Raw genomic sequence first — 26,826 nt, forward strand, 5'->3', positions numbered from 1 at the left:
ACTTGATAGAGATTTTGGGAGTAACTAATAGAATTGTCTGGCATGCCTGGAGCTTAGATAAGCAAAACTATGTTTTGGAGATCTGATGGTGAAATAGTATACTCATTACCTTTCACTACTGAAGTTTCCATAAAATACATTGTTATGATTTTATGACCTTGTTCAAAATAATCCACGCAGTCACGTTTTACCAAAAGATGTCCCCTACTCCAGGGACCACTCCCTTATTATGATAAAGCCCAAAGGACTTGTTCCGTACTTCTTCATTTTTCATTCTTTAAGTTTTTTTCCTTCTTCCATCTCAATGGCCCCAAAGACCACATGCTTGAATAGAAGGAGGCTCGTGTTTGTTTGAATTTGTGCCACAAAGCACAGGTACTAATCGGTAGCCTCTGCTTTACGCAGTAACCTCAGCACTGTGAAACACAACACTTCAGCCACTCGTCTGTGAATCTGGCAACAGGGAAGCTAAGGGCTAGAGGTCAACTAGGACAATACTATGAGAACAGTAATAGTCTTTCTGTGCTGGGTTTTTGCTTTAATGGGTGAAAGGCAGTAGAGAGGATGGGCATGAGGAGCTGAGGGGACAATTGACTTCCCAAAGTATTCTACAAACATTTATAAAAATGGAATGACTATAAAGGAGGCCTGTCTGCTATACAGCTTTGCAAATAATTACTTCTTCCAGTCCAGGGAACAGGGACTGGAATCTTTTCCAAAGCAACTGCTGAAAACAGCCACCTTGGATGAACACAGGCAGTGAACTCAGATCTACCACATGCCTGACAAATGCTTTGATTAGTAAGTTGCTGTTTGAAAGACAGGAATAAGGAGGAATGTAATAAATTACACTCATCATTATCAATAATTGGAAAAAAGTGATACTTCCATGAATACAGCTACTCTTATGAAAAACAATAGTGATGAGTTCTGGAGAGTTTACAGCTCCAAATCATGATCTGACCTATGTAGCCTGTGGTACAGAGAATAGTGTGCTTCAGCTCCATGGAAACAAAAGAAAAAAAAAACAAAAAACCCAGACCAAACAAATAAAAGAAAATTTCCCCCAAAACTTCAAATAATGAAAAAAAGAAAAAATCCACCAGATATGCCCTTCTTTAAAGAAGTTCATACTAGCCAGCCTACATGGCTGCCTGCTAGACATGCTTGCTCTCATGGGTGCTTTCCCAGCTGCTCAGTTTTTCCTTACCTAAGTCAAAGCTCAGATTTGTTTTGATAGCCATGTGAGTAAGACTTTGATGGATGATGGATCTTGCCCTCAGCTACAGTGTGATGGTCAGGCAAATGTTCTAGTCAATTGTATGTTGAAGATGAATAAGGTCAGGATGTGATCTGAAATGATGAGAAAAGTGACAAAATGCCACTTGGAATAATGGCACAGTTGGAGGGGATGAGTTATATTACTTTGGCTCTCAACTCATGCATTGCACTGAAAGGCCAAACTCTTGCATGGTATCAGCACTTTCTTTGCTCTTGTTTTTAAATGCTTGTGTTAGCAACTCCTCTCAGGTCTTTGCCCTCTATCAATGGTATCCTGGGATGCATCAAGAAGGGTGCATCCAGCAGGTCTAGAGAAGTTCTTCTACCTCTCTACTCTGCCCTGGTGAGACCACACCTGCAATACTGCATCCAGTTTTGGGCTCCCCAGGTCAGGAGAGACAGAGAACTGCTGGAGAGAATCCAACAGAGAGCCAGGAGGATGATTAGGGGACTTGAGCATCTCCCCTATGAAGAGAGACTGAGAGCCCTGGGGCTGTTTAGTCTTGAGAAGAGAACACTGAGAGGGGATCTGATCAATGTCTCTCAATAGCTGAGGGGTGGCTGTCAAGTGGAGGGGGCCAGGCTCTTTTCAATGTTTCACAGTAATAAGACAAGGAACAACAGGTTCAAACTTTAACACAGAAGATTTCACCTCAACGTGAGGATAAATTTCTTACAGTGAGGGTGACAGAGCACTGGAGCAAGCTGCCCAGGGGGGTTATGGAGTCTCCTTCTCTGGAGACTTTCCAAACCCACCTGGATGCATTCCTCTGCAGACTACCCTAAGTGGTCCTGCTTTGCCAGGGGGTTTGAACCTGTTGATCTCTTGAGGTCTCTTCCAGCCTCTGACATACTGTGATACTGTGATATGCGTCTTCAGTGTAATCACAGGGTCAGCAACAAGCAAAATAATGGACCAAACTTACTGTGAAGCCACCAAAGAAGCAATCATCACTAAGCCCAGGACTTACTGCCAGCCACGGATCCCCATGCTTCCCCAGCACCTTTCTAAAGTAGTCTAAAGCAGATGAATTCAGGCTTCAATCCTTCATGGATTAAACTAATTTTGGTGTGTGTAAATAAATAATGCAATATTTTTAGCAGGCATAAATTTTGTGTGGTTGACAACCTTCACATCATCGCCAAAGAGAGATGAATTTAATTTCAAACACACACTATGAAAATGACGACTTTAAATGGTTTTCTAGTACTCATTTATTCATGTAGTCCAGTTCCCCCAAGAACCCCCATCAGTGTCTGCTCCCCATCCCTTTTCTACGCGCCCGAGCGGGCCAGCATTGAAGGGCGTGGAGCGGTGCAAGGTCCTGGGCACCTCCGGCAGCGTCAATGCCAAGCCTCCGCGCCAGGCGAAGGCTGCGTTTAGCGGCTAAAGCGCCGCAATCTCCTCGCCCCCACTATGCCCCTCCGTGCCGCCCGTCAGCCTCCTTCCCGTCTTGGGACAGGACGGTGAGGGGGTGGGAATCTCCCGCAGGGAGCCGGACGGGTGGAGAGCAGCGGGGGCGAAGGGTCCCCAATGCACTGGCATGGGCACGGGCACGCCTCTCTTGCTGCCTTCCCGCCCTTTCCATCGCCAGGAGAGGAGTGGTCGCCCTGAAGAGACGGGGAGGAAGCGACGCTCTCCAGTTAGACTTGACCCCTTTTCCTTTTTTTTTGTTCTCCTTCTTCCCCCCCCATCTCCTTTCCCCTTTTTCCCCCTAAGGAGTGGCGTGGGAGACTTAGCGCGCTGTAAGCCGCGAAGCAGCAGCATCAGCCGCCGCATCTGGGGAGCCGTGTGCGTGAGGCAGGGGGAGCAGACGTGATTACTTCAGAATTTATTTAAGGACTGGTGGAAACCACTGCAGCGGCTTTCAGGGGAAGTCCCCACGCCAAGGCCAGCAGCACCCGTAGCCGCTCTCGCCACCTCCACCCCCACCTCTGCCTCGCCCGCTGCTGCCCACCCGCCCTCTGGCCCCGGCAGTGCTGCACGCCCAGGCCTCGGGCCCGGGGCGAGGGCGCTTGCTCACGCCCTGCGTTTCCAAATGCATGATATTAATTACTCGCCTGGACTATTCAGATCATAGCAGATTTCACCACTGCTTTGTCATTGCCGGATTACAGCAGATGATACGTTTTATTACACTATATATCCGATTAGATGAGATGTCCGGCGTTTGCCTGAACTCTAAATTACAGCAGTGTAGAGCTCTCATCCTGCTTTCTACACAGGCATCACGCGTAATCAGCCAGGACAGCGGCGGAGGGGCGGCTGGCCTTCGGCCGGTGGTGGTGCCTCAGGTGTGGCAGGTTCTGCCCCGCGGCGCGGAGGCGCCCAGGAGGCACAGGGCGGTGCGCGGTGCCACGCACCCGCCGTGTGTGACCCGGCGAAGGCTTTCCCAGCTCCCATCGCCCCGGCTCCTGCGCCGCGGCTGCTGCTCTGTACCGCTGAGATCAAGCTCTCTACGGTGCCTGCAAGGCAGCGATTACCTTAGGCAGAGGATTTCTTTCTGTACAGCTGAAACCCGCCTTTACTTTTGATCGTGCAGGCAGTCGTGCATGCCGTGTGGACTTCAGGCACGCAGAGGCATAATTAGCCTGGGAGGTAGAGAAGCCAGACATCGCTAATAAAGTTCAACAAAAGATGGGAAATAAAAGAAAGATGCTTTCGCCCTGGCCCCTCCTCCCTGTAATCGGTTGCCTCCAGCTGCAAAGATGCTGTTGATCTAAAGGGGCTGCTGGAGCTTTAAGAGCCGCTCCCCCCGCTCCTGCTCCCGACAATGGTCTGAGCCGAGCTCTGCTTCCCAAAGCAAAATTTGTAATATGCCATTTTTCCCATGGATGCTTCTCCTCTTGGCTGCTGACGAAGTGACTGAAGAAAATGCTGAGGTGCCAAGCAGCCAGTCTTGCCGGAGGATGGATGAGGGGGCTTGGGGTTCCTCGGAGCAACGCCTGTGTCACCATTGCTAGGAAGATGGTCCAGGAGCGCTCAGCTGTGTGAGTCTCCACTCGAAGCTGGTGGAGACTGCGGTTGTTATTGATCAAGTGAAATAGCAGACGCCGAAATAAAAGCCACCAGGTACTGAACCTTCTATTTCTGAGTTAGACATTTCCTTCTTAGCCCTGATACCTTCCGTGAGGTTAGGTGCACATGCAAAAATCTTGCTGTCTGCGTCTTGCTGTAGGACTTGTGCGGTATTTAAATGCATTCCTGTAACGGGAGTTGGGCAATTTCAGACTAAAAAACGTGAAGCCAACTTCTTTTTAATTTTTTTAAAATTTTTAATTGTGTGTATGTAAGATATGAGGGTGGAAGGATGACATAAAGAAGAAATAGTTGGAATTAGTTGTGTTTTTTTTTAAGGTACTGTGTGGATCACACTCTCCTGTGTGGAAGGAGTGCAGGATGCTTCTGTTAAAGGTGATATCATAGTTTAGTGGAGATTGGCAGGTAAGGAGTTAACTAGGAGGAGGAATATGCATGTAATGCAACTCAGACAATAGGAAGGATTTTCCTTATGATATTGCACTGTGCTGCTGCCTAAGAACGCTTTTGCTGGGAGCATCTGAAAAGACATAATTTCAGTAAGAACTGGTTTTATTAGCTACTGTATCTATTTAATGATTTGAGGGAAAAAAATGAAAGGAAAAAAAGAAGGCTTGTAAATGCAAAATAACCGGAATGATCCAATGACCTGAGTTTTCAAGCTGATGTCACTGTGCATGGGCTAGAATGTATGCTAGTTAGATTTCTCCTTCTTTTTTCCTGCAGCAAAATTATAAGTAACTTGAAGTCACTCCTCAACCTTGGCATGCAAATCAAACATGTGATTAGACAGAAAACAAGCTTTTAAAAACACTTATGGACAGAAAGGTGAGAAAGCAAAACTAGATTCACATCTGAGGTGGTAGCCTTCAAGGTGAGCAAAATGAATAAGAGTAAGAGTAGAGTCTTTGTCAGGCAGAGGCCAACTAGTGTTTCATCTTATCATTCCCAGAGCTTACTCAAGTGAAAGAAGTTCAGCTGCACTTCTGAATTATTTGCAGGCTACATCAGATGGTTTTGTTACAACATTCACTTAAAAAAAAAAAATTCCGAGATTCTTGAACCATTGAGATAACAGAAGATGCCACATGGGGTGGGGTCAAATGAGACGAAAGATTGCAACTTTTTTGTCTCCCAGTTTCGTACCACTAATTTAAAGTAGTTTTACAAAAAGCCAGTATTGAGCATTCACTTTCACAGCTGGTTTGTACATAACTATCAGCATCTGTATATAGAAGATGGTATAAGAGAACTGCTATCTATTTAGCTGCTAATGGAGTAGCTCCTGAAAAGGAGCTTTATGTAACTCTTCACAAGGGGTGGGCATATCCTCTGCCATTTGTTACTCATCTGAATGTCTAAACCTAGCTGCTGAATTCCTCACTGAGCTAACACTGAGTTCACTCTTGATGGAGACGTAATGCAGCCAGCAGCACAGATCTGCTGTCACTTTTTTTCGACGCAATGACAGTGAACCGTGTTCTTTCCCCCTCACATTAAATGTTGTGTGTTTAAAGGCGAAAGCTGTTCATGATTTCTCATAGTGTTGTAGACAATGGTCACATAATATCCAGCGTCCTCCCTAGTCATGTGCAACATGCACATATGAGGGTTTTTTTTGCTCCTATTTGGAAGTAATAACATGACAGGAGACTTGTGGCTCACCTGTCAGTGACTTTTCCGACTATCTACACTGATCCAAATCCACTGAAGTCCGTGATGAAATTTTCGTTAATTTAAGCAATTGTTGGATTAGGCTCCATGTTAATGGTGGAAGAAAACACTGAAATAGGGACCAATCAACCTGGAATAGATTACACAGTAGATAATGTAGTAGATACACAATAGACAAGGAAGAGAATGTATTTCAGAGAACTTTAATGTGCTGCTTCGCAGGTTGCTGTGGTGTATGGCTTTGATACCTGAGCTTTTCACATCTACAACTACTATTAAAATAAGCACTTGGGCTTTGTTTCACATTAGAAGAATTCTAAACGTATTAAATTGCCTAAAAATATTTTTCTAGGAAACATGTATGTGCAAAGGCAAGCACTAATTTGTCAGTATCCTGCTTCTCCATCAGGACCTCTCGGAGGGTTTGGATTAGTCATAAGGTGCTTCATGAGTTCAGTGTCTGTTGCAGTCCTTGAGAATTTTGGGTGGTTCATGTGCCTCTTCGAGCAAGGGAATTGTAACATCTGCTCCGTGGCTCCTGATGAATCTAAGAAACAATGTTTGGTTATTGACAGTAAAATGCTGGTGACTCAATGCATATTTTGTTGAGGGATCACTTTACTTTGCATTCAGAATACTGGCTCAAGTGGTAAACCCTTACTACAGAGATACTAAGTTCAGTATCAATGGAGCCTTTGTTTTTCTTTTTGAAGAAAGAGAAACACATTTTAAAAGTCTTATTTTTGTTGACTTAGATCAGTCAAGCATAGCTTTAATTAGGTTGTATTACTACAGGGCAAATCAGCCTTTTTCTGGCAAAGGAACAAAAAATTTCTATTTTTTTCCCCTCTTTGAATAAAAACATAATGCATATTTACATCTTAATGAAGCATATGTCACCTCATCAAGCCCTTCCCCTTCTTTGGCTGTATGGGAAGTACTGTACAAAGTTATGTACATGAAGGTTTTTTCTATTATCATGAATTTCTGTGGTCTTGAACTTATGAGACAGAGGTGTTTAGTCCATCTCTTGCTGTTCCTAACACCCACTGAAAGAAATTCCACTTCCCAAGGTCCTTTCTTTGATGCCTGTGTTTCCTTATGTATAACTCAGCATGCCTTCAGTCATATCTTGAGAGAGCAAGATGGTTTCCACTTAGTAGTGCTACTATAGTTGTGTGACCTGTTCGTCACTTATTTTTCAGGATGGTTAATGAAGGTCTTCATTATCTGTTTCATCTTCTAGTCCTCCTCCATATCCTTTTCTCAATCTGTTTTCTTGGAGCAGTAGTTCTCTAGTGGCACAAAGAGCTGCATATACTTGCGTGGTTGGGCATCACTGATATAATTAAGTAGGATTTGAACTATCAGATTAGGCTCTGGCCAGCCTCATCTAGTGTGGGGTGTCCCTGCCCATGGCAGGTTGGTTGGAACTAGATGATCCTTGTGGTCCCTTCCAACCTTGACTGATTCTATGATTAGGAAACAAAGTTTTATGCCTCCCTCCATCATCTTTTCCTCCATGTGACAAAGTCTTGGTAAAAAAAAATATTTCATATATTACTTCAGAGGGAATTTATTCATTCTCTGCAGCTACCTCCTGATAGCTGGTTAGAGATTTGGGAAGGCAGCAAGTGTGTTTCTCCATTCTTTGGTTTGTTTGGGGTTTTGTTTAACTGATTGATTGCTTTTTGAGAGGATGGTGTTACGAACACTATTTATTTGTTTATTTTTTTCTTCCTGAAGAGAATATAGTGTGTTTGTGTTTTTATTTCTCATTGATGGCATAGTCAGAACGCTTCTTAAATGTACCAAGCAGCTCATGGCTTATGTTGTAAACATTGACTTGGTAATAGATTATGACCTCTAATAGGATCGACTTTAGTGTTGGAATTTTGGGGAAAAATATTTATTTACATATACAGTTTCTTTGCTTTAAATTCTAGAAGGAGCACATACCACTTAAGCACTGTCATACCATACTTATGTTTTCCCCTGCCAAGCTAAGGTTCAGCAGCTTTTCAGTTTTCATTCTAAAACTGTTTTTTCATTATTGGCTTTCCTGTGATTCACTGGGTGGGCGAAAAAATACAAGTATTACAATCTTCCCATCCTTCCCAGAACATAAGTGAAGCCACAGAAGTTGTTACAAGACTTTTCAAATGCTTAAATTTAAAAATGTTCTGAGATGTGGCATTAAATCATCCAATATATTTTTGTTGTTGATTTAGAAAAAAATTACAATTTCTGGTGAAGAGTAATGCCTACATTTCCAAGTATAAGCACAGATTTTTTTGTTTAAATTTGGATCTCTGAAAAGTACATCTTCAGTTCATATCCTCAAGGTTACATTTTCAGATTTCTCTGATTTTGCCTTAAGCTGCAGAAATCTGTTTGTTTTGGGGTTTTTGTGTGTGTGGGTTTTGTGTGTGTATATGTGTGTTTGTTTGTTTGAGGGGAGAGGGGGGCTGTTTTTTGGTTTTACTATCACTCAGAGATTGGCCATTTAGTGCAAATAGCAATATCTGAAAACATGGCCATACTTGCAATCAAGTATAACTGAAATTTATTTTTCAATGACAGCTTTCTTTAATTTTTGTAGAAGTCTTCCAGGTATATAGAGCCCCAAATTCACCACAAGGCAGACCATCCTAGTAAAATCAAACTTCTTTTTGCTGTATGTTTGTTTGGTTTTGATTGTTACTTTGTTTTGTTTGTTTAGGTTTCTCGGGGTTTTGTGGGGTTTTTTGCTTGTTGCTTGTTTAGGGTTTAGGTTTCTTGGGGTTTTTGTTTGTTGCTGGGGTCTTTTTGCTTGCTTTTTTTTGGTTTTGTTTTAATTTAAAGTTAATCTTCAGCCTTATTTAAATTTATATTAATTTTCAGAATCTCTGTGATTAGTGAGTGAATTCCTTCAACGTAAAGTTGTCTCCAGACATATGAAATTATTCAATGTGGAAGGGACATTTGGAGGTCATCTGTGCCAACCCCTTGCCCAGTACTGGGCTAACTGCAAAATAAGATCATGTTGCTAAGTGCAGGTTGGGAAAAATAATTAAAAAAAAAAAAAAGATTCAGTGATTACTGTAGATTTCTGCAGCTTAAGGCAAAATCAGTTTTGCTAATATTTGTCACTCCTATAAGAGGAGTTACTTTGCAAGTTATAATTGTGGCAAAACAGTTCAAGCTTTCTGTGATAAACTTTAGGGAAGGAATTCTGATGTTTCATGCACATTGTTGCATTTGCTCATCCATCTTTTACTGTTACTGTCAGCTCTGTTTTTTTTTTTTTCCCCTGTTAGGACTCATCAAAGATATGTAAGTGTAATTGCCTTGTAGTACTTGATACAAATGTATTGATTAGTGAAAGGAATACTATCCTGGGATAACAGAAGTCTTGACATAAGAACTGGCACATACAGACCAAATGGAGAGGTTCAAATGTGTGCAGACTCAATGAACATACTTGTGCATCTGAGTTTCAGTGTGCATGTGGAGTTGATCGAGCAACTAACACTATATAAAACAAATTCAGAAAAATAAAGGGCTGGGAAACTTCATCTTGATATTTAATTCCTTGAGACTGTCTCTTGTTATGTAATTATGGACAGTCAGTTGTATGACAGGGGAACAGGATCTCAAACCACTGGCTGATGAACACAGAATACATAGAATATCCAGATGTCAGTTTAGGTCTGTATTTAGTCTATCCAGAAGTTGTGGTTTAGAAAACAAAGTCCTATGAGCCTAACCAGTCTTAGAAACAGTAAGAATGGAGGACAAAAAGGAATCTTACTGATGGTCCAATGTTTATCCTGATAAGTCTGTTCAGAGTAGAATTGGTATCTACATGAATTAATAAGAACTGTGCACTTGAGACAAATGCCTACCACATATGCATGGATCTGTTATTCCTGAACAGTGTGTGTGTGTATATATATCACCAGCAAGTCCAGGATGCACACCACCTGTGCATATGAAGGCTGGATCTATGCATATGTAGTGAAATGTGTCTGAGCTCCAGGTCTGTAAACTCAGAGATCAGCCACAAAAACACGTGTGGTATGTTAGGTCTAAAATGTAATAGAAGCAGGCTTGCCAATGGCCTTATTCTGAGCCTTTAAGACCTGCAGCATTGAATGTGGCTGAGCCTCCTCTATAAATATGACTGAAAAAGACCTGTATTTTTCACAGAAAGAATTATTATTTCTGGTTATTTTACCAAAGAGATAACTTCCAGTGTTTAATGGTTGGAATCCTTCTTCTGTAAAATACATTTTGTCCGCCTAGTGAGGTGGGCCCAGGTGAACCTCATGAAGTTCTGCACCTGTGCTGGAACAATCCTCACTATCAATACAGACTGTTAGAAAGCAGCCTTGTGGAAAAGGATTTGGGAGTGCTGATGGACGAGAAGCTGGACATGAGCAGGCAGTGTGCACTTGCAGCCTGGAAGGCAAATCACATCCTGGGCTGCATCAAAAGATGCATTGCCAGCAGAGCCAGAGAGGGGATTCTGCCACTTTGTTCTGCTCTGGTGAGACCTCACCTGCAGTGCTGTGTAGAGGCCTGGAACCCTCAGTGTAGGAAGGACATGAACCTGATGGAGAGGGTCCAGAGGAGGGCCATGAAAATGATCGGGCGGTTAGAGCACACCTGCTACGAGGGCAGGCTGAGGGAGCTGGGGGTGTTCAGCCTGGAGAAGAGGAGGCTCTGAGGGAGACGTAATAGCAGCCTGCCAGTACCTGAAGGGTGCCTAAGGAAGGATGAGGAGAGACTTGTTTCCAAAGGCCTGCAGTGAGAGGATGACGAGCAATGGCTTCAAACTAGAGAAGAGCAGGTTTAGATTGGGTATCAGGAAGAAGTTCTTTACTATGAGAGTGGTGGAATGCTGAAACAGGTTGCCCAGAGAGGTGGTTGAGGTCCCTTCCCCGGAGATATTCAAGGTGAGGCTTGATGAGGCTCTGGGCAACCTGATCTAGTTGGGGATGTCCCTGCTGACTGTGAGGAGGTTGGACTGGATGATTTTTGGAGGTCCCTCTGGCCTGGACCATTCTATGATTAACAGAATTTTGTGGTCTGTGATTAGTGGGGCAAGAGTAGGTAGTTACAGTGATTCCTTTCAGTTATTGTGTGGGAAGTATTTTAATTGATCGTATTCTGAAAACAGAGGGGTTGGCATTTTTTTGATCACTACAACCAGGTTTACAATTCAAAGTTACATAGAAGTAATATCAGAAGTTGCCCTCTTCCCTTGCTGCAAATTTGAAAATAAAATTACACAGGGTACAAGCACATTAGCAACCAGACCTAACTGTTCATAACAGTACTATTTTCTATTTTAAGGTGAGTCCCTCAGTTGTTCCCCCCACCACGTTGTGTTGGCTTGGTTCTCTATGTGCTTTTGGTGTGTGCACATGAAATTCCTTTCAACTATAATTAAACTGGAAGCTTGCTTTTAAATCTTATGTCCTGACCCCTCATATGAACGTCATAATGTAGTTAACTAAGAGTTGTCTAATATGTGCACTCTGTCAGAAGGCTCTGGAAATTTCAAGAACTCTTGTCACTGCCTGACGTAATTCACTTGCTGGATAAAGATCCAAATGCCTATGTGCCCTCCTGCTTCTCCTCAGCTGCCAATCATCTGCTCCTAAATTGTGATCAGTCTGTTTGCTGACATTCTTCCTCTACTTTTGTTGAAGTCCTTTCTTTGCTTTATCTGCCTCTCTCTGCTTTTGTCACAGCCTCTCTTGATGAACCTCCCTTTTATTTTTTTTCTTTTGTTTTCTTTCTTTAAAAATTCTTCAGGTATTCTCCTTATTTTGATTCCTTTCTGCTAGCAAGCAGATAATTCATCAAGGGTGCAATAAGGTCCAGAGCAATAAGTGTTTTTTTTTTTTCTTGAACATGTGCTGGAAGAAGGTCAGCATTTCTTGGGAACAGTGTTAAATGGTGGCAGCCTTGGGACATTGAAAGCATCCCATCTGCTGGCAGGTACAAAAGTGATTAATGTCAGATAAAGTTTAAAAACAGGGAAGAAAAAAAAAAAAAAAAGGAAGGGGCAAGAAGACAGAAGCCATAGAAAATTAGACCAGCAGGATATATGTATGTTTTTCATGGAGAGCTATAAGAAATCTTTCTTTGGGAGCCTCACAATAAACCTGCAGTTGTTTGAAATTTTGTTCCCTTTTTCTGGGTTGATGACCCAGGAACACCCTGAGAAACTAGGTTCCATTTTAGAGTTGTTCAGGGGTTCTCATTGTTGGCTTCCACAAAAGATCCATGGTCCATAATTCCTTTTTACTCTGCCTCTCACTGTTGCAAGTGCCATTGTATTCCTTTCTGGCATGCCCTATCAGCATTTCCAATCTGGCCCAGGTCAGCATACTGCTTTTCTATATTTGTCTTCAAGCTGAGGGTGGGGAAAGGGAGAGGATGCCTGTGGTTCCAATGGAATAATGGCATTGATCTGCAAACTGCCTGAAAATAAGGTACATCACCACTCTGACTGCAAAAATTACTGTACCTTTTAAAGATTCTCCTGGGGCTGCGAGCTAGGGGAGAAAACTTCTAAATAACTGCTGCCTACATCAGGAGCTGCATTCCCTGGCTTCCCTGAGGTCTTAGTCATAGGCCAAGACTGTTCCATGACAGGATAATGCGGCCCAGGCTTTCAAAATAAGTGCTGTATGGTCCACTCCCCTCCCTGAATGCAGCAGCTTAAGAGGGAGATGTAGTAATAGTACCATGAACATTCAACCCTTGGATTCCATTGATGTCCCATGACCATTTAAGTGGCTTCCTACATCCCTGTAATGACTACAGGAGATCTTCTCTCTACTCTGAATAGCAGGTGCTAAGGTAGCAACAGCTGTCTGCACAGTGATTTCCCTCCTTGTTCTCACACACACACCAGCCAGCATGAAAAATTGCACCATTCACTCTGCCACTGCCTCTGGGCAGTGGTAGTGTACCCTGTGCTGTTCAGACCATAAACTTTATGTGCATGTTCAGGACATTGGAGAAAATTTCTTGAATGATGAAGGTTCACTGATGAGAATGGGGATAAGTGTGCCCCATGAGATGGTGATGATCATGAGGGAAAAAAGGTTCAGTGACAATCTTGAGTTGTTTTCTTTGGTCTTGAATCATGGGCATGCAGAGACCTTGGTCTCTGGTCACCTCCTGCATATTGAAAAGTTATGATCAAATAGAGAAAGTGGCATATGGCCTTGGATGTTTTTAGTTGTTCCTTTGCTCACTGTGAATGTGAACATTTCAAGCTAACCACAGGTGGGACCTGGGTGGAGATGTTCCACAGTGATGTCCACTTGTGGAGTGAAATGTGTTCCCACAATTTTGTGAAAGTGTCATGAAGGCAAGACAGAGGCTCCCCCCTGCTCATAGTCCCAAGATATCTGTGGACAGTGAACAAAGCAGTTACATCAGCAAGAAGTCCTCAAAAAGCTCTTCTGCCTCTGCAGAAGCGTGGGAGGAAGAGTCCTTGTTTATTCAAACTGTTCTAGTGCAGCTGCACAGTTCAGTCACTCCCATCTGTGGTGCCTCATAGTACACACTGTCCGTAACCATAGACTCATAGAATGGCTTAGGTTGGAAGGGACCTTCGAGATCATCTACTCCGACCTCTCCACCGTGGGCAGGGACTCCTCTCAACTAGACTTGCCGGCTCAAGGCCTCATCCAACCTGGCTTTGAACACCCCAGGGAAGGGGCATCCACAGCCTCCTGTTTCAGAGTCTCACCACCCTTGTACTGAAGAACTTTCTAAGATCCAGTCTAAACCTACTCTTCCTCAGCTTCAAACCATTCCCCCTTGTCCTGTTGCTAGACACCCTTATGAAAAGTCCCTCTCCATCCTTCCTGTAGGATCCCTTCCAGTGTTGGAAGGCAGTGCTAAGGTTTCCCCAGAGCCTTCGCTTCTCTAGGCTGAACACTCCCATCTTCCTCAGCCTGTCCTCATAGCAGACCTGTTCCAGCTCTTGGATCATCTTTGTGGCCATCCTCTGGACTCGCTCCAACAGCTCTGTGTCCTTCTTATCACAAGGACACCAGAACTGGATGCAATATTCAAGGTGGGGGTCTCACAAAAGCAGAGTAGAGGGGCAGAATCACCTCTCTTGACCTGCTGGCCACAGTCCTCTTGATGCAGCCTTCTGGGCTGCATCAGAACAGGAAGTGGTAGGTAACAGGAAGATTGGTTGGTAGTGCTTGCAAATGTTTTTTAAACTTGATTTTTTTAATGGAAGATGAAGGCAGGGATGTATTGACATCACCTCAGTATTGTGGTGCATCCTTGTGGAGCCTATGGTTTAGGAAGGGATGAGTTTACCAGAACTCAGTTTTAAACCTCTGAGCAATGGAGATATACAGTATTGAATCAGATATCTTGAGTAAATATTACCTGACCTAAATATATTGGAGATGGGAGGAACTTTTCAGTGTCTATCACTTCAAGCTACTACAGCTTCTCTTGCACTTAATAATTTTTTTTTAGTGGAGAATAGCCACAAGCAACCTTTACCTTGCCTTCAGTCCAGATGCTTTAAAAAGGGGATGAAGACCTGCCTGAAAATTCAGTAGTGAAGCTATATTATGCAAGCTATGAGGTAGTAGCTGATAGTTCATGCTGAAATACCAGTGTTTGGTGCCAACTTTGCTAGTTCTTATGCCTGCCAAAAAAAATGAAAATGAAGAATGCAAAATTCTGTATGAAAATTCAACATATGATCAAGGCCAGCTAATCTTGGGAAAGATTTGTAATTTTTCCAGTAAATCTTAGCGGCAAGTGGTGTTAGCACAGGGATTGCTAGGGACTCAGGAGGAGTTAGTTTTAATGAATGAAACACAGTTGTCTTAACTCTTTTGTTCCCTGGTGCATGATTTGTCTTTACGTTACATACTGTAATTTTTCATAAATCCCACATTCACAAGTTCCAGTTTCCTACTATGGAAAGCAAACCAGATTTGAGAATACATAAAGCTAATCCATCACAGTATTGAGATTGAAATGGTGAGAATCTGGAATGATAGGTGTTGGAAAAGACCTCCAGAGATCATTGAGCCCAACCCCCTGGGCAGAGCAGGTTTACCTAGAACAGGTTGTACAGGATGATGTCCAGGCAGGTTTTGAATGACTCCCAAGACAGGAGACTCCACCACCTCTCTGGGCAGCCTGTTCTAGTGCTCCACCACTCTCAAAGTAAAGAAATTCCTTCTCATATCTAGATGGAACTTCCTATGTTCAAGTTTGTGCCCTTTACCTCTTGTTCTGTCACTAGACATCACTGCCCCATTTTCCTAACACCCTCCCTTTAAATATTTATAAGCATTGATGAGATCCCTCCCTCAGACTTCTCTAGGCTAAAAAGCCCCATATCCCACAGACTGTCTCCATAAGATAAATGTTCCGGTCCCCTAATCATTGTTGTAGCTCTTTTATGTAGCCTTTCAAGCAGTTCCCTGTCTTCCTTGAACTGGGAAGCCCAGAACTGGATACAATACTTGGGATGAGGCCTCACCAGCACAGATTAGAGTGGGAGGAGAACCTCCCTCAACCAGGTTGCCACACTCTTCTTTTAGTGCATCCCAGGATGCCATTGGCCTGCTTGGCCACAAGGGCACATTGTTGGCTCTTGGTCTTTTCTGGGTCCATGAGGACTCCCAGGTCTTTTTCCTCAGAGTGGCTTTCCAGTTGGCCAGCCCCTAACCTGTACTGTTACGTGGGATTATTCCTTCCCAGATGAATTACCTTACACTTGCCCTTGTTGAGCTTCATAAAGTTACTCTATGCCCAACTCTCCAGCCTGTCCAGATCCTGCTCAATGGCAGCACAGCCTTCTGGTGTGTCAGCCAGTCCTCCCACTTCTGTGTCAGCAGCAAAGTTGCTTAAGGTACAGTCTATATCCCTTCTGGATCCAGTACTGACACACTTGTTACAGACTTTCACAGTGGAAGTGTCTCAACCACATGTATTGTAGATAAAATTTATGTCCAAAAAGTCCACTGCAAATTCTTACGTAAAATATTTTAACTTCCAGTAGATGAACCAAAAACATCTTGATCTCACTTGCAGAGACAAAAGGCTTCCAGTAGTTACTACAATAAACATTTCCAGAAAGAAACCCTTAACTATGTTTTAGGTTACATTAGCTGTACTTTTTCAGTCATACTAGAAAACCAATTTTGATTCTTGGAATGTTGTCATTGGGTAGATATCATCTATTATTAACAGTCATACTCTGGTGAGACCACACCTGGAGTATTGCATCCAGTTCTGGAGCCTCTATTACAAGAAGGATATGAAGGTGCTGGAACTTGTCCAGAGAAAGGCCACAAGGATGATCAAAGGGCTGGAGCTCCTCTCCTATGAGGACAGCCTGAGAGAGTTGGGGCTATTCAGTCTGGAAAACAGATGGGGTCCAAGGAGACCTTATGTAGCTTTCCAGTATCTGATGGGGGCCTACCATAAAGCTGTTGTGGGACTTTTTGGATGTCAGGTAGTGATAGACTAGGAGGAATAGAGCAAAAATAGAAATGGGTAGATTCAGATTGGATGTTAGTAAGAAATTCCTCATCGTGTCAGTGGTGAGACGCTGGGACAGGTTGCCCATGGAGGTGGTAGAAACCCCATCCCTGGAGGATATTACGGCCAGGCTGGATGTGTCTCTGAGTAATGTAGTGTGAGGTGTCCCTGCCCATGGCAGGGGGTTGGAACTAGATGATCCTTGAGGTCTCTTCCAACCCTAACAATTCTATGATTCTATGATTTTTTTTTTTTTTTTTCAATCTGAGCTTTGAGACCTGTTACAACTTTAGAGTTACTGGTTTCCTTCAATCTGCTGAACCCTGTATCTCATAGCATAAGCTTCTCCCCATGCAGGAACTGAGGTTTTGAGGTTTACATAAGAAGAGAGGTTTACATAAGAACTAAAGAATGAGACTAAGTGATCTTATTTGGTTTTTCTTGGGACTGGGTTTAGGAGATCTCTGGATTTTAGGAGACCTAAAATTCAGTTTGCACGAGATATCACAGGGATGGCAATTAGCAGAGAGTTTCTAGTTCTTGACCTCTTACTGAAGAGCTCACTGGAGAACAAATGCACCTGAGGGTGGGAATAACTAGATGGGAAAAATAGATTAACTTGGCATTGTTAAGACATCGTGATACTGGATCAGTGGTTAGCCTGAGCTGTATGGTAGAAATGCCTAGAGCAGGACAAAGTCTGACAATTAATAACAGCTATTGGCATCGATACCAACAATTCAGCAATGGCACCAAGTTAGAGAGGGGAAGACATAAATAATAAAGGAGACTACAATTGCAGAGGAAGTATTTTCTGCCATTTAAAGAAACCATTATTTACAAAAGTACTACTTTAAAATGTGCTGTTACCTTCCATCTTCTTCCAGTCATTCCTCTTTGAGTTTTGGAAGCAGGTTCAAAGTCTCTGCTTTGTGGCATTAGTCACTGTGTTTAATCCCTGCCGACTGACCATCTGACTAGCATCGCAAGCACAAAGCTGAAAGAGGGAACAATGCAATAATCTACTAACTGTGTCAATGCGACAGAGTTAATTCCTCTCATGAAATCCCCTCAGATGTTTTTCCGCTGAAGAGGTTTTCCTTTGACTCGTGTTTGGTTTTTGTTTTGTTGTTTGTTTTTTTTAAGAGATGATGTGTGAAGTGATGCCAACGATAAACGAGGACACCCCGATGAGTCAGCGGGGGTCCCAAAGCAGCGGCTCGGACTCGGATTCTCACTTTGAGCAGCTGATGGTGAACATGCTGGATGAAAGGGACCGTCTCCTTGATACTCTTCGGGAGACACAGGAAAGCCTGTCACTTGCCCAGCAACGCTTGCAGGATGTCATCTACGACAGGGACTCCCTCCAGCGACAGCTTAACTCTGCGCTGCCTCAGGTATGTGATTTAGGAGGATTTCTTTGCTAATTTCACTAATTTGGTGTCCCTTACTTTAACCTTAATCAGTATTTATTCCTTGAGGCTCAAATTCTGCTCCCATTGAGGTCGGCTGTGGAACTCCTATCAATTTAATAGTACCTCTTTGGAATCTGGCTTCTCTTCAAAGTTAAGAGTGGGAGTAATGCTGTTGACTTCAAGGAGAGCAAGATGAAGGCATGTAGCTACTGGTTCTTTTGGCTGTTGCTCTAGCATATGGAAGAAACCAGGGATCATTTAAATTAAAATCTAATGGTGTGAATGAAACAAAAAGAATGGGGAAGTTTCCTACAGACTCTATTCTGGATAAGGTTTCTAACTAGTGTTACAACAAAACTAGCCTGCATAGGTTAAATAAGATACTACAGAAAACCACAGGAACTGCAAAACTTCACTTAAAATAATAATTTGATATCATATCAATATAACATTATTTTTCAATGTACTAAAATTAAACACAAACACTTCAATCTGTTTATCTAGCCGGAGGTTTGAAATACACCTTGATTCACAACTCATTTTCTCTTCATGTTTTCTTATCTCACAACTGTCACTTACTAGAGAATTTGATTGTAGCCATGAGGGCCTGGGCAAAGTTGTATACCTGTGAGAAAGAAGGAAGACAGATTCAGGTGTGTGATTGTAATAAGGAACTGGGAATAAGGAGGTGGTAAAGATGAATCAAATGACTGAGAAAGTTCTTAGAAAAAGAAAAAGGCATCCACTGGAATTGGGAACACAAGCAATTGCTTAAGGGCTAACCTTAAGCAAGGCTGCTGGGGCTGGGGCTGGGGCTGAAAAAGTGAGACTATAATCATTTGAAGAGTAGCATTATCAACTTCAGCATTAGCTCCAGGCAGTAAGAACAACTACATTTGACTTGTGTTAAACAAAAAGGAGTAGCACTGATACTGATACACAGTAAAATCAAGGACCTTTCTCCTGTTTAATTTGTGGGCAGTTGAGCTTCTTTTCCACTTGTGTCTCTTCATAGAAGAGTGTGAAAGACTAAGCAAAAGACAGCATAAATACTTTATTGAAAGGTTTATTACAGAAATATGAAGAAGAGAAGAGGTTCTGTGAAACCCTATTTGGCTTGCCACTTAGGCAAGAGGCACTCTCTGTTCAGACCATGGTGAGGTATTTCTACTGAGCCCTGGCAAGTGTCTTAAGACTTACTGTTTCTGCCTTTGCGGGCAACTAGCTAAGAAAACAATATTCAGAGCCTAAAGGAAAGAAGAAAGTCTAAGGAAATGGATCATGATAGGATTTTAATCTTTACTTCTTCTAGTAAACATTGGTGATGTGTGTTTTTGAGTGACAGCTGTACACTCCCTATAAGATTTGTTGGGTTAACACTTTGCACTACCATGTACCATTAAGAATGCATATTTCAGGTAGCATTCATCCATATATCTACATACAGATGTGGGTTTCCCATCAGGGAAGCTGTGTGACATACTGCTTACACTTTAGAGCAGAAGCAGATATTTTCCCCCCATCGCTCTAGAGCGAGTAATTCAATTCTGCAGAAATTTTTTTGTGTAAGTACGAAATACTGGCCTAGAGTTCTGTGGAGCCTTCTGAGAAAAGCGAGACTTGGACAGGCTGGAGAGTTGGGCAGGGAGAAATTTAATGAAGTTCAACAAGGGCAAGTACAGAGTCTTGCACCTGGGAAAGAACAACTCCATGGATCAGTATAGGATGGGGACTGACCTGTTGGAGAACAGTGAAGGGGAAAAGGACCTGGGGGTCCTAATGGATGGGAGAATGACCATGAGCCAGCAATGTGCTCTTGTGGCCAAGAAGGCCAATGCTATGCTGGGGCGTATTAGAAGGTCTGTGGTTGGTAGGTTGAGAGAGCTTCTCCTCTTCCTCTTCTCTGCCCTGGTGAGGCCTCATCTGGAATATTGTGTCCAGATCTGCACTCCTCAGTTCAAGAGGGACAGGGAGCTACTAGAGATGATTAAAGGAGTGGAACGTCTTCTTTATGAGCAGATACTGAGGGAGCTGAGGGTTCTTTAGCTTGGAGAGGAGGAGACCAAGGGGTGACCACATTCATGTTTATAAAGATGTAAAGGGTGAGTGCCAAGAGGAAGGAGCCAGGCTCTTCTTGGTGATGCCCAATGACAGGACAAGGGGCAATGGGTGAAAGTTGAGGCATAGAAAGTTCCATAGAAACAGATGGAAGATTTTCACTGTAAGGATGACAGAACACTGGCTGCCCAGCGGGGTTTTGGAGTCTTCCTCTCTGGCGATATTCCAAACCTGCCTGGATGTGTTCCTGTGTGACCTAGTATAGGTGATCCTGCTCTGGCAGGGGAGTTGGGCTGGATGATCTTTTGAGGTCCCTTCCAGCCCCTAATATCCTACGATTCTGTGAAAATAACTTCCATATGACCTCCATACTGTTTAGCTTCCTTTCTGTACTTGAGATATTCTACATAGCACTTGTATAATTTCCTTTTTAGTTTATGGTTTTATGAATGGCAAGCTTGTATTGCTAGCTGCCTGGCATAGCACTCTGACAAAATGCTACACAGTACTTTTATCATGGGGAGGAATCATGCTGTGTTCAATTGACTTAAGAGAAGAGTACATAGATCTATGATAACTTTATAGTAATTGTTACTTAGTTATAATGTGGCATCTAAGGAGCCTTCTTTATCAGCATATATTTCTTCTAGCTCTTGATTTCTAGTGGTTTTCAAAATTCAATTATTTCTTAGCATTTACATAGTGCTTTGCATGTTGAAAGGATGTATTGACCCAGATGCATTCAGAATAATTTTGGTTAGCACACTGTTTTATTTATTCTCTTAAACAGTTAACAAATAATCATCTGCAAAAAAAATCATTGCAGTTTGTCATGTGTAGAATCTGAACAAAAAGAATCTTCCTGAAAACTGGGATATTGAATGAGTCATTGAAAAATATTGTCTGATTTGAAATAGGATATTATTAATAACATTAAATACAAAATTTGAGATATTAATATTGTAGATGGAATATGAAATATGACTGTAGGTGGCTCTAAGTTTTTATACTGATCTATACTGCAACAGAACAATGTCTAATTAACTCTATCTTTGAAAATTGAGTTACACAAATGCAGTTGTTTTATTAATTGCTATGATTGAAGTAATTTTTTATTTCCATTAGATTAGCAGTCTTAACTTTACGAACGTCTGTGTTTAGCTGAACAACTATATTTAAGGATGGAGGAAAGAAGTGAGCAGGCAATTACAGACCAGTTAGACTAAATCTAATAATAAGGAAGATTTTAAAATACATTTTGAAGAAGAACCTGATAATAAGTCAAAAAAGTTAAAAATATTACCAGGGCTTGCCAAAATTATCTTTATACAGAATAACTCAGCATCAATTTTTGGTATCAGAATTGTTACACTAGGGAACTACCATTTCCCAAAAATAGATAACTTTTGAAGTGGCCCTATTTAAATTACTGGTAGATGTGAAATGAGTAAGAAAAAACTAAGATAAGGTAGGTAATAAAAGAGAAAAGGGAAGAAAGTTAGCTTACAATAGATACGGACAGGATGGAAGGAGGTTAGTGGTAGGTGTTGATAAAGAATGTGTCTTGGGATCGGTTTTTGTTTATTTGAGCACAATAAGGAGGAGCGCTCTGGTGGAAATTGTAGACTCAAAACTGAGTTGCACAGCCAGCTAAGGGAATGAGTATGATAGTACATAAGAACAAGAGTAACAGAGGGGGGGATGATATTGCAAGGTACAAAGATGAGGGCCCTGCATGTAGCAGTTAATAACAAAAATTTATGTTCTGACTTTTTTGGTGGCAGTAGTGGAGGGGGGGAAAAGTTACACAGTGATTGTAAGCAGCCAGTGGGATGTGGGTGTAAAGAAATGCACATATAATTTTAAAATGTATTGTTTAAGAGATTTCTATTAGAAAGTATTCTATTAGAAAGTGTTCTATTAGTAACTATTAATGCAGTTAAACCCAGGGGCTGTTTGAACCTTATTGTCTGGGTTTTGACTCAATAGTAACTGAGAGCCAACCTCTGATTGGCAGAGATTCAGAAAAAGACTGCTAGAGCAAAGAAAATATTATCTTCTATATGCAAAGACTAGTTGAACTTCTTGTACTTCTGGACAAAACTGAGTTGAGAAGCAGTGTGAGTGATTTTATAAATTTTCTTGGAGAGGCAGGAAGACGGAGTGACTAAGTAGAGATGAAAAGAAAATTGTTTAAGCCAAAAATAATTTTGATGGAGGAAAAAAATGAATATACAGTACCATGAATAAAGAGACATCATTCATCAGAAGAAAGTTTTGAATTTTCAAGGAATGACAATCAGAATGTATCTTTCTTAGACAGGATGAAACCCCCAGATTGTTTTCAAGATGAAGCTGGTGTGAAAGACATATCATAGTACTTTTGGCTAACCTCTGAACTTGACCCATTGAACTTGTTCTTTATTTCAGACTTTGCTGGGGAGAGGTTCTGCTTTTGAGTGGGACCATTGACGCTAAGAATGAAACACCAGTCTGAATATTTATACTAAAACTATTAGAATTGTGTGATAGTAAGTAGAGTGAAGTTGAGAAGTGTTCTGTGCATAATAGATCTTCTGATACTGAAAATCTAGTTCGTAACTGGTCTTGTTTGTTCTTCACAAAGCTGCCTGTTGACAGCACAAGCCTCTAAGAAAAGTCTGCTTGGGCCTGCATGTTCCCTTACAACAGGAAAGGATCATTCTTGAGTCCAGCAAAAAGTAATTGCTAAATACAATGCAACTCTGCTGTAGTAGGGAAACATAAGATCCCAATATGCTTTTCTTTTATTGGAGTGAAATTAGGCCTTTTACTGTAGCATAAAAAAGCTTAGTAACTGTAGTTAGAAACTCCTGTTTTGAGTGGCAGAAAGTTCAGTTGTTCAGTTACAACTTCCTCAAGCAGATTTCCCCATAATCTTCTCTAAATTGTCTAGAAAATGTCATCTCTATTAATTTTCTTGTAAAACAACATTGAAAAATACAGATTTTGCAATTATATTGCAAAAATTGAAATAACATTGAAAAAATACAATTCATGTAATTGTGAAACCTTTCATAAATCATAAATTTTTATGTGATTCTGTAGAAACCCTCAAATTATAAGATTTTATAAAGTATTTAAAGCTAGACACTTTATAAAACTACACAACTTTATAAAGTATTTAAAACCATAGCAGTCTAAATATCCTATTCTTTGGTACAGATCATAGAACAATTTATATTGAGAGAGGGAGCACTGGAACTCAAATGGTCCAAACCCCCTAGAAAGCAGGGCTAGCTATCCAGGCCTAGGAAGAGAGTGTTACTGAAATGTATCTTCATCTATTTTATGGAATCATGGAATAGCCTGGGTTGGAAGACAGCTTTAAAGCTCATCTAGTCTGTCTGAGGCAGCATCCTCCTCTGGGAAGTTCTATTGTAATAATACATAACAATTAATGGTAGCTAGCAAATAAATGTAGACCTTTTAATTTGATTAAATATTTATTAAGAATTTACAAATTTAGGAAAGACCTCCTAAAACTTCATGTCCAATGGGACAACGGACATGCCTGCTTCTGTACTAACCTCTTCAGAATTTTAGTGGAAATATCTTTACTGTGAATCTTTACAACAGACAGGTAAATGGTCAGTGCTAAAGCATTAAAGTCACACTTTCTTTTGGGTCTTAAATAGATAGAGGGGAAACTACTTCTGTTTCTTAATTATTTATTTATTTATTTATTTATTTATTTATTTATATTTTTATTACTGCCAACTTTGAATGTGTTGTAATTGTAGTGAATCTCTCTGGTGGAAATCTAAACCCCTAGTTCGAATTAAATATAAATTCTTCAATATGTTGCAAATATATATATATATATTTTCCTCTCTAATAAATGTTATCATTAGCACTAGTTGAGTATCTCTTCTTTCTGGATAGATATGGTAGAATTTTTTGGGGTGTCTGACTGCAATGCTACAAAAGAATCCTTTCAATCCTTTAAGAAACTCTGCTACTGTAGGAAGATTAGCAACATCTGCTACCTCATGGATTTCAGCTAAACTCTAATTGTTAGCTGCAACAATTCAGTAATAAAATCAGTAATAGGAATATACTCCTAATCATTAAGGTTTTATTTTATCTAATTAGAGACCACTTACAGAAATGCTTACTGGAGGCACAATAAGAAGAGAAAATCCAAAGAGGGAAACGTAATGACCTTGTTTTATCGAATCGGTTTATGTAATTTGATCAATATTAGGCTTTAATAGGACTGTGATCAGAGAACTTTGTTGATAGCCTTGTAGTTTCTTCCAATACTGATGAACAATGAATGTTTTTCCTGCCAGGGACAAGGAAGGTATAGGAAGACAACAGTAAGTCAGTAGTTCTTCCCCAGGAGGGTGGTGAGAACCTGGAATGGGTTGTCCAGGGAGGTGGTTGAGGCCCTATCCCTGGAGGTGTTTAAGGGCAGGCTGGATGAGGCTCTGGCCAGCCTGATGTAGTGTGAGGTGTCCCTGCCCATGGCAGGGGGGTTGGAACTGGATGATCCTTGTGGTCCCTTCCAACCCTGACTGATTCCCTGATTCTATGATTCTGAGGTTACGTTTTCTGTTTAAATGTGCATGCATGTAATCTGTAGATACAAAATAGTGACACACATATAGATGCATGCTGTGACATCAATACAAAAATAAAATAACCCACCAGGAAAAGAATAAAAACCTTTTTCAATAATTGAAAATAAATTTTCTTCATTGAAGGTTGGCCACGTGCTAAGCAATTTCAAGTATTTGCTGTTTGGGTAGAAAGAATACTTTGACCTACAGGATTGTTCTTAAAATAGCTTTTGTTCTTGTGATGAAGGTGGAATGATGTTTTTTTCACTCTATTTTATTTCTTTCTGGCTGTACTGAAGAACAGAGAGTACCAATGGCATCCTGTGTATTTAAATGAGTAATCATTTTTTTTTTTTTTTTTTGGCTACTAAAAACCTTTTCTAGCACAAAGGTCTTTTGTATGGTCTCCATCAAATTTCTTTATATTGCAAAGTAATTTTTCTCACATTTCTACAGAATTCCATATGTCTGAAGTGGAAGTTTCAAGTTTTCTGTCTCAGAATTTCAGTGAGGCACTCAGAATTCATGCATCACTTAACTCAGTGTTTATTGCTGTCTCTGGGACATTTCTACTGCCTTACAGAACAGTTGCTCAGGCTACCAAACAAAGTAGTCTTAATTTTCAGGTATTCTGAACCCATGCAGTTCCCACTAAGGTCAGTGCAAGTTGCAAGTCTTTCTGGCTATAAAAGTTAGGTCACATTACTGAAAATGAACATAAATATTTTCATTAAAAAAAATTCGAACTGTGGTTTATTTCAGCTAATTATCTCAGCTGTTTATCTCAAGATATGAATATTAAGGGAAGCATATTGATATGTGTGCAAAAGATGAGGTATTAAGTATAACTGTTAAATTAATTCTAATATAGTAAATGCTGAAGTTAAGTACATTTCCCCCAACATTTAAATGTATGAGAGACAGAGAGACAGAGCATCTGGAATTCAAAGGGCACTTGTCATCATTGAGTTACAGTGGTTTAAGTGGAATAAAATGCTGAAAGATAAGGTGTATCCAACCTTAGAAACATTTAGGAAAGATTGAAGTGTTAGCTTTTTCAGTTACTTACAGAACATATATAACTTTTCTACATAAAAGCAAATAAAAGTTGTTCGGATGATATTAAATGCTGATTTTGTTATGGCTGATGACTCCTAAGTAATATTATCTGTGAAAACACAGACTGGCTGTATCAGTGGTGTAATTAGCACAGTGCTTTAGCTGCTTCCTCTCTAGACTGTCTTGTTTTAAAACTGCCAGCTTATTCTCAAGAGAGGACAACCATAGGTAGAATTGTCTGTACAAGGAATGACTCAAATTCTTTTCAAGTGTGAGTTTATTCCCTCGCTCTTGTGAAGTTCTGGGTATTCAGTAGTCTATTGCAAATATTTATCAGGAGATTTTCTCTTAAAAGCTGTAGACTTTGTAATAAATACTTGATTACTGAGGAAGACAGATGTGGCAGTCCAGCAGAAGAAAAAAAGCTGGGAGAGGAGAAAAATGATGGAAACAAATATTTAGAGGAAGGGAAGCATGTGGTGAATGCCTGAAGCTAGAAACAACACTATGTGCTCCCATTGCACTCTATAGCTGCTTCATCAACATTGTGCTTAATTATTTTAGGTTGAAGTAGGCACATCAACTGCTTCATTAACTATTGATGGCTCATTGTCTGAATGCTTATGAAAGACAAGACTGAATATGTGATAAAATACAATAGCACTGGCCAACAGAATACAGCAGAGATGGTTATCTGAGTCCTTATAAATGAAGCTGTTGCCATGAAAATTGTAGACACTGTAGTTTTTTGTAACAGCTATACTCATGTGAGCTTTTTCTAGTTTTCATAAAAGCTATAGGACAACAGCTATAGTTGTGACTGTCAGTGTTTGAGAGGCATTTGGACAATGGCCTTAATAATACAATTTCATTTGGTGAGCTCTGAAGTAATCAGGCAGTTTGATGCAATAGTCATCATGGATCCTTTCCAATTCAAGTATTCTGTTCTACAGTGAGGAAAAACTGGAAAAAAATAAGGCAGTTTTGTAAAGCTTAACTCTGAATGGGAAACTCTTTGCTTATGTCCTTGGCAATGAATGATTAGAGGCTCAGACATCATCTGAGAACAGTAAACCAAGACCAAAATGTAGCTTGAAAATCCGTATTCCTCTGTAAATATTTTCTCTGTGGAAAGCCATGAAGATGCAGGATATTT

The 26,826-nt window shown here is 41.0% G+C and overlaps 1 protein-coding gene across 6 annotated transcripts in view; it reads left to right on the top strand.

Moving 5' to 3' along the window:
• Positions 1-17,682: 17,682 nt before the first annotated feature.
• The window catches only part of PPFIA2 (PTPRF interacting protein alpha 2), a 309,460-nt gene continuing 300,316 nt past the window's right edge, over positions 17,683-26,826 (top strand). For all 6 annotated transcript variants that reach the window (XM_054399556.1, XM_054399558.1, XM_054399560.1 and 3 more), the window contains exon 1: positions 17,683-17,931. In XM_054399556.1, the coding sequence (XP_054255531.1) occupies positions 17,683-17,931 (249 nt within the window). The remainder of the gene's footprint in view (positions 17,932-26,826) is intronic.

The sequence above is a fragment of the Indicator indicator genome, chromosome 3 (genome assembly GCF_027791375.1).
Source record: "Indicator indicator isolate 239-I01 chromosome 3, UM_Iind_1.1, whole genome shotgun sequence".
Taxonomy (NCBI): domain Eukaryota; kingdom Metazoa; phylum Chordata; class Aves; order Piciformes; family Indicatoridae; genus Indicator; species Indicator indicator.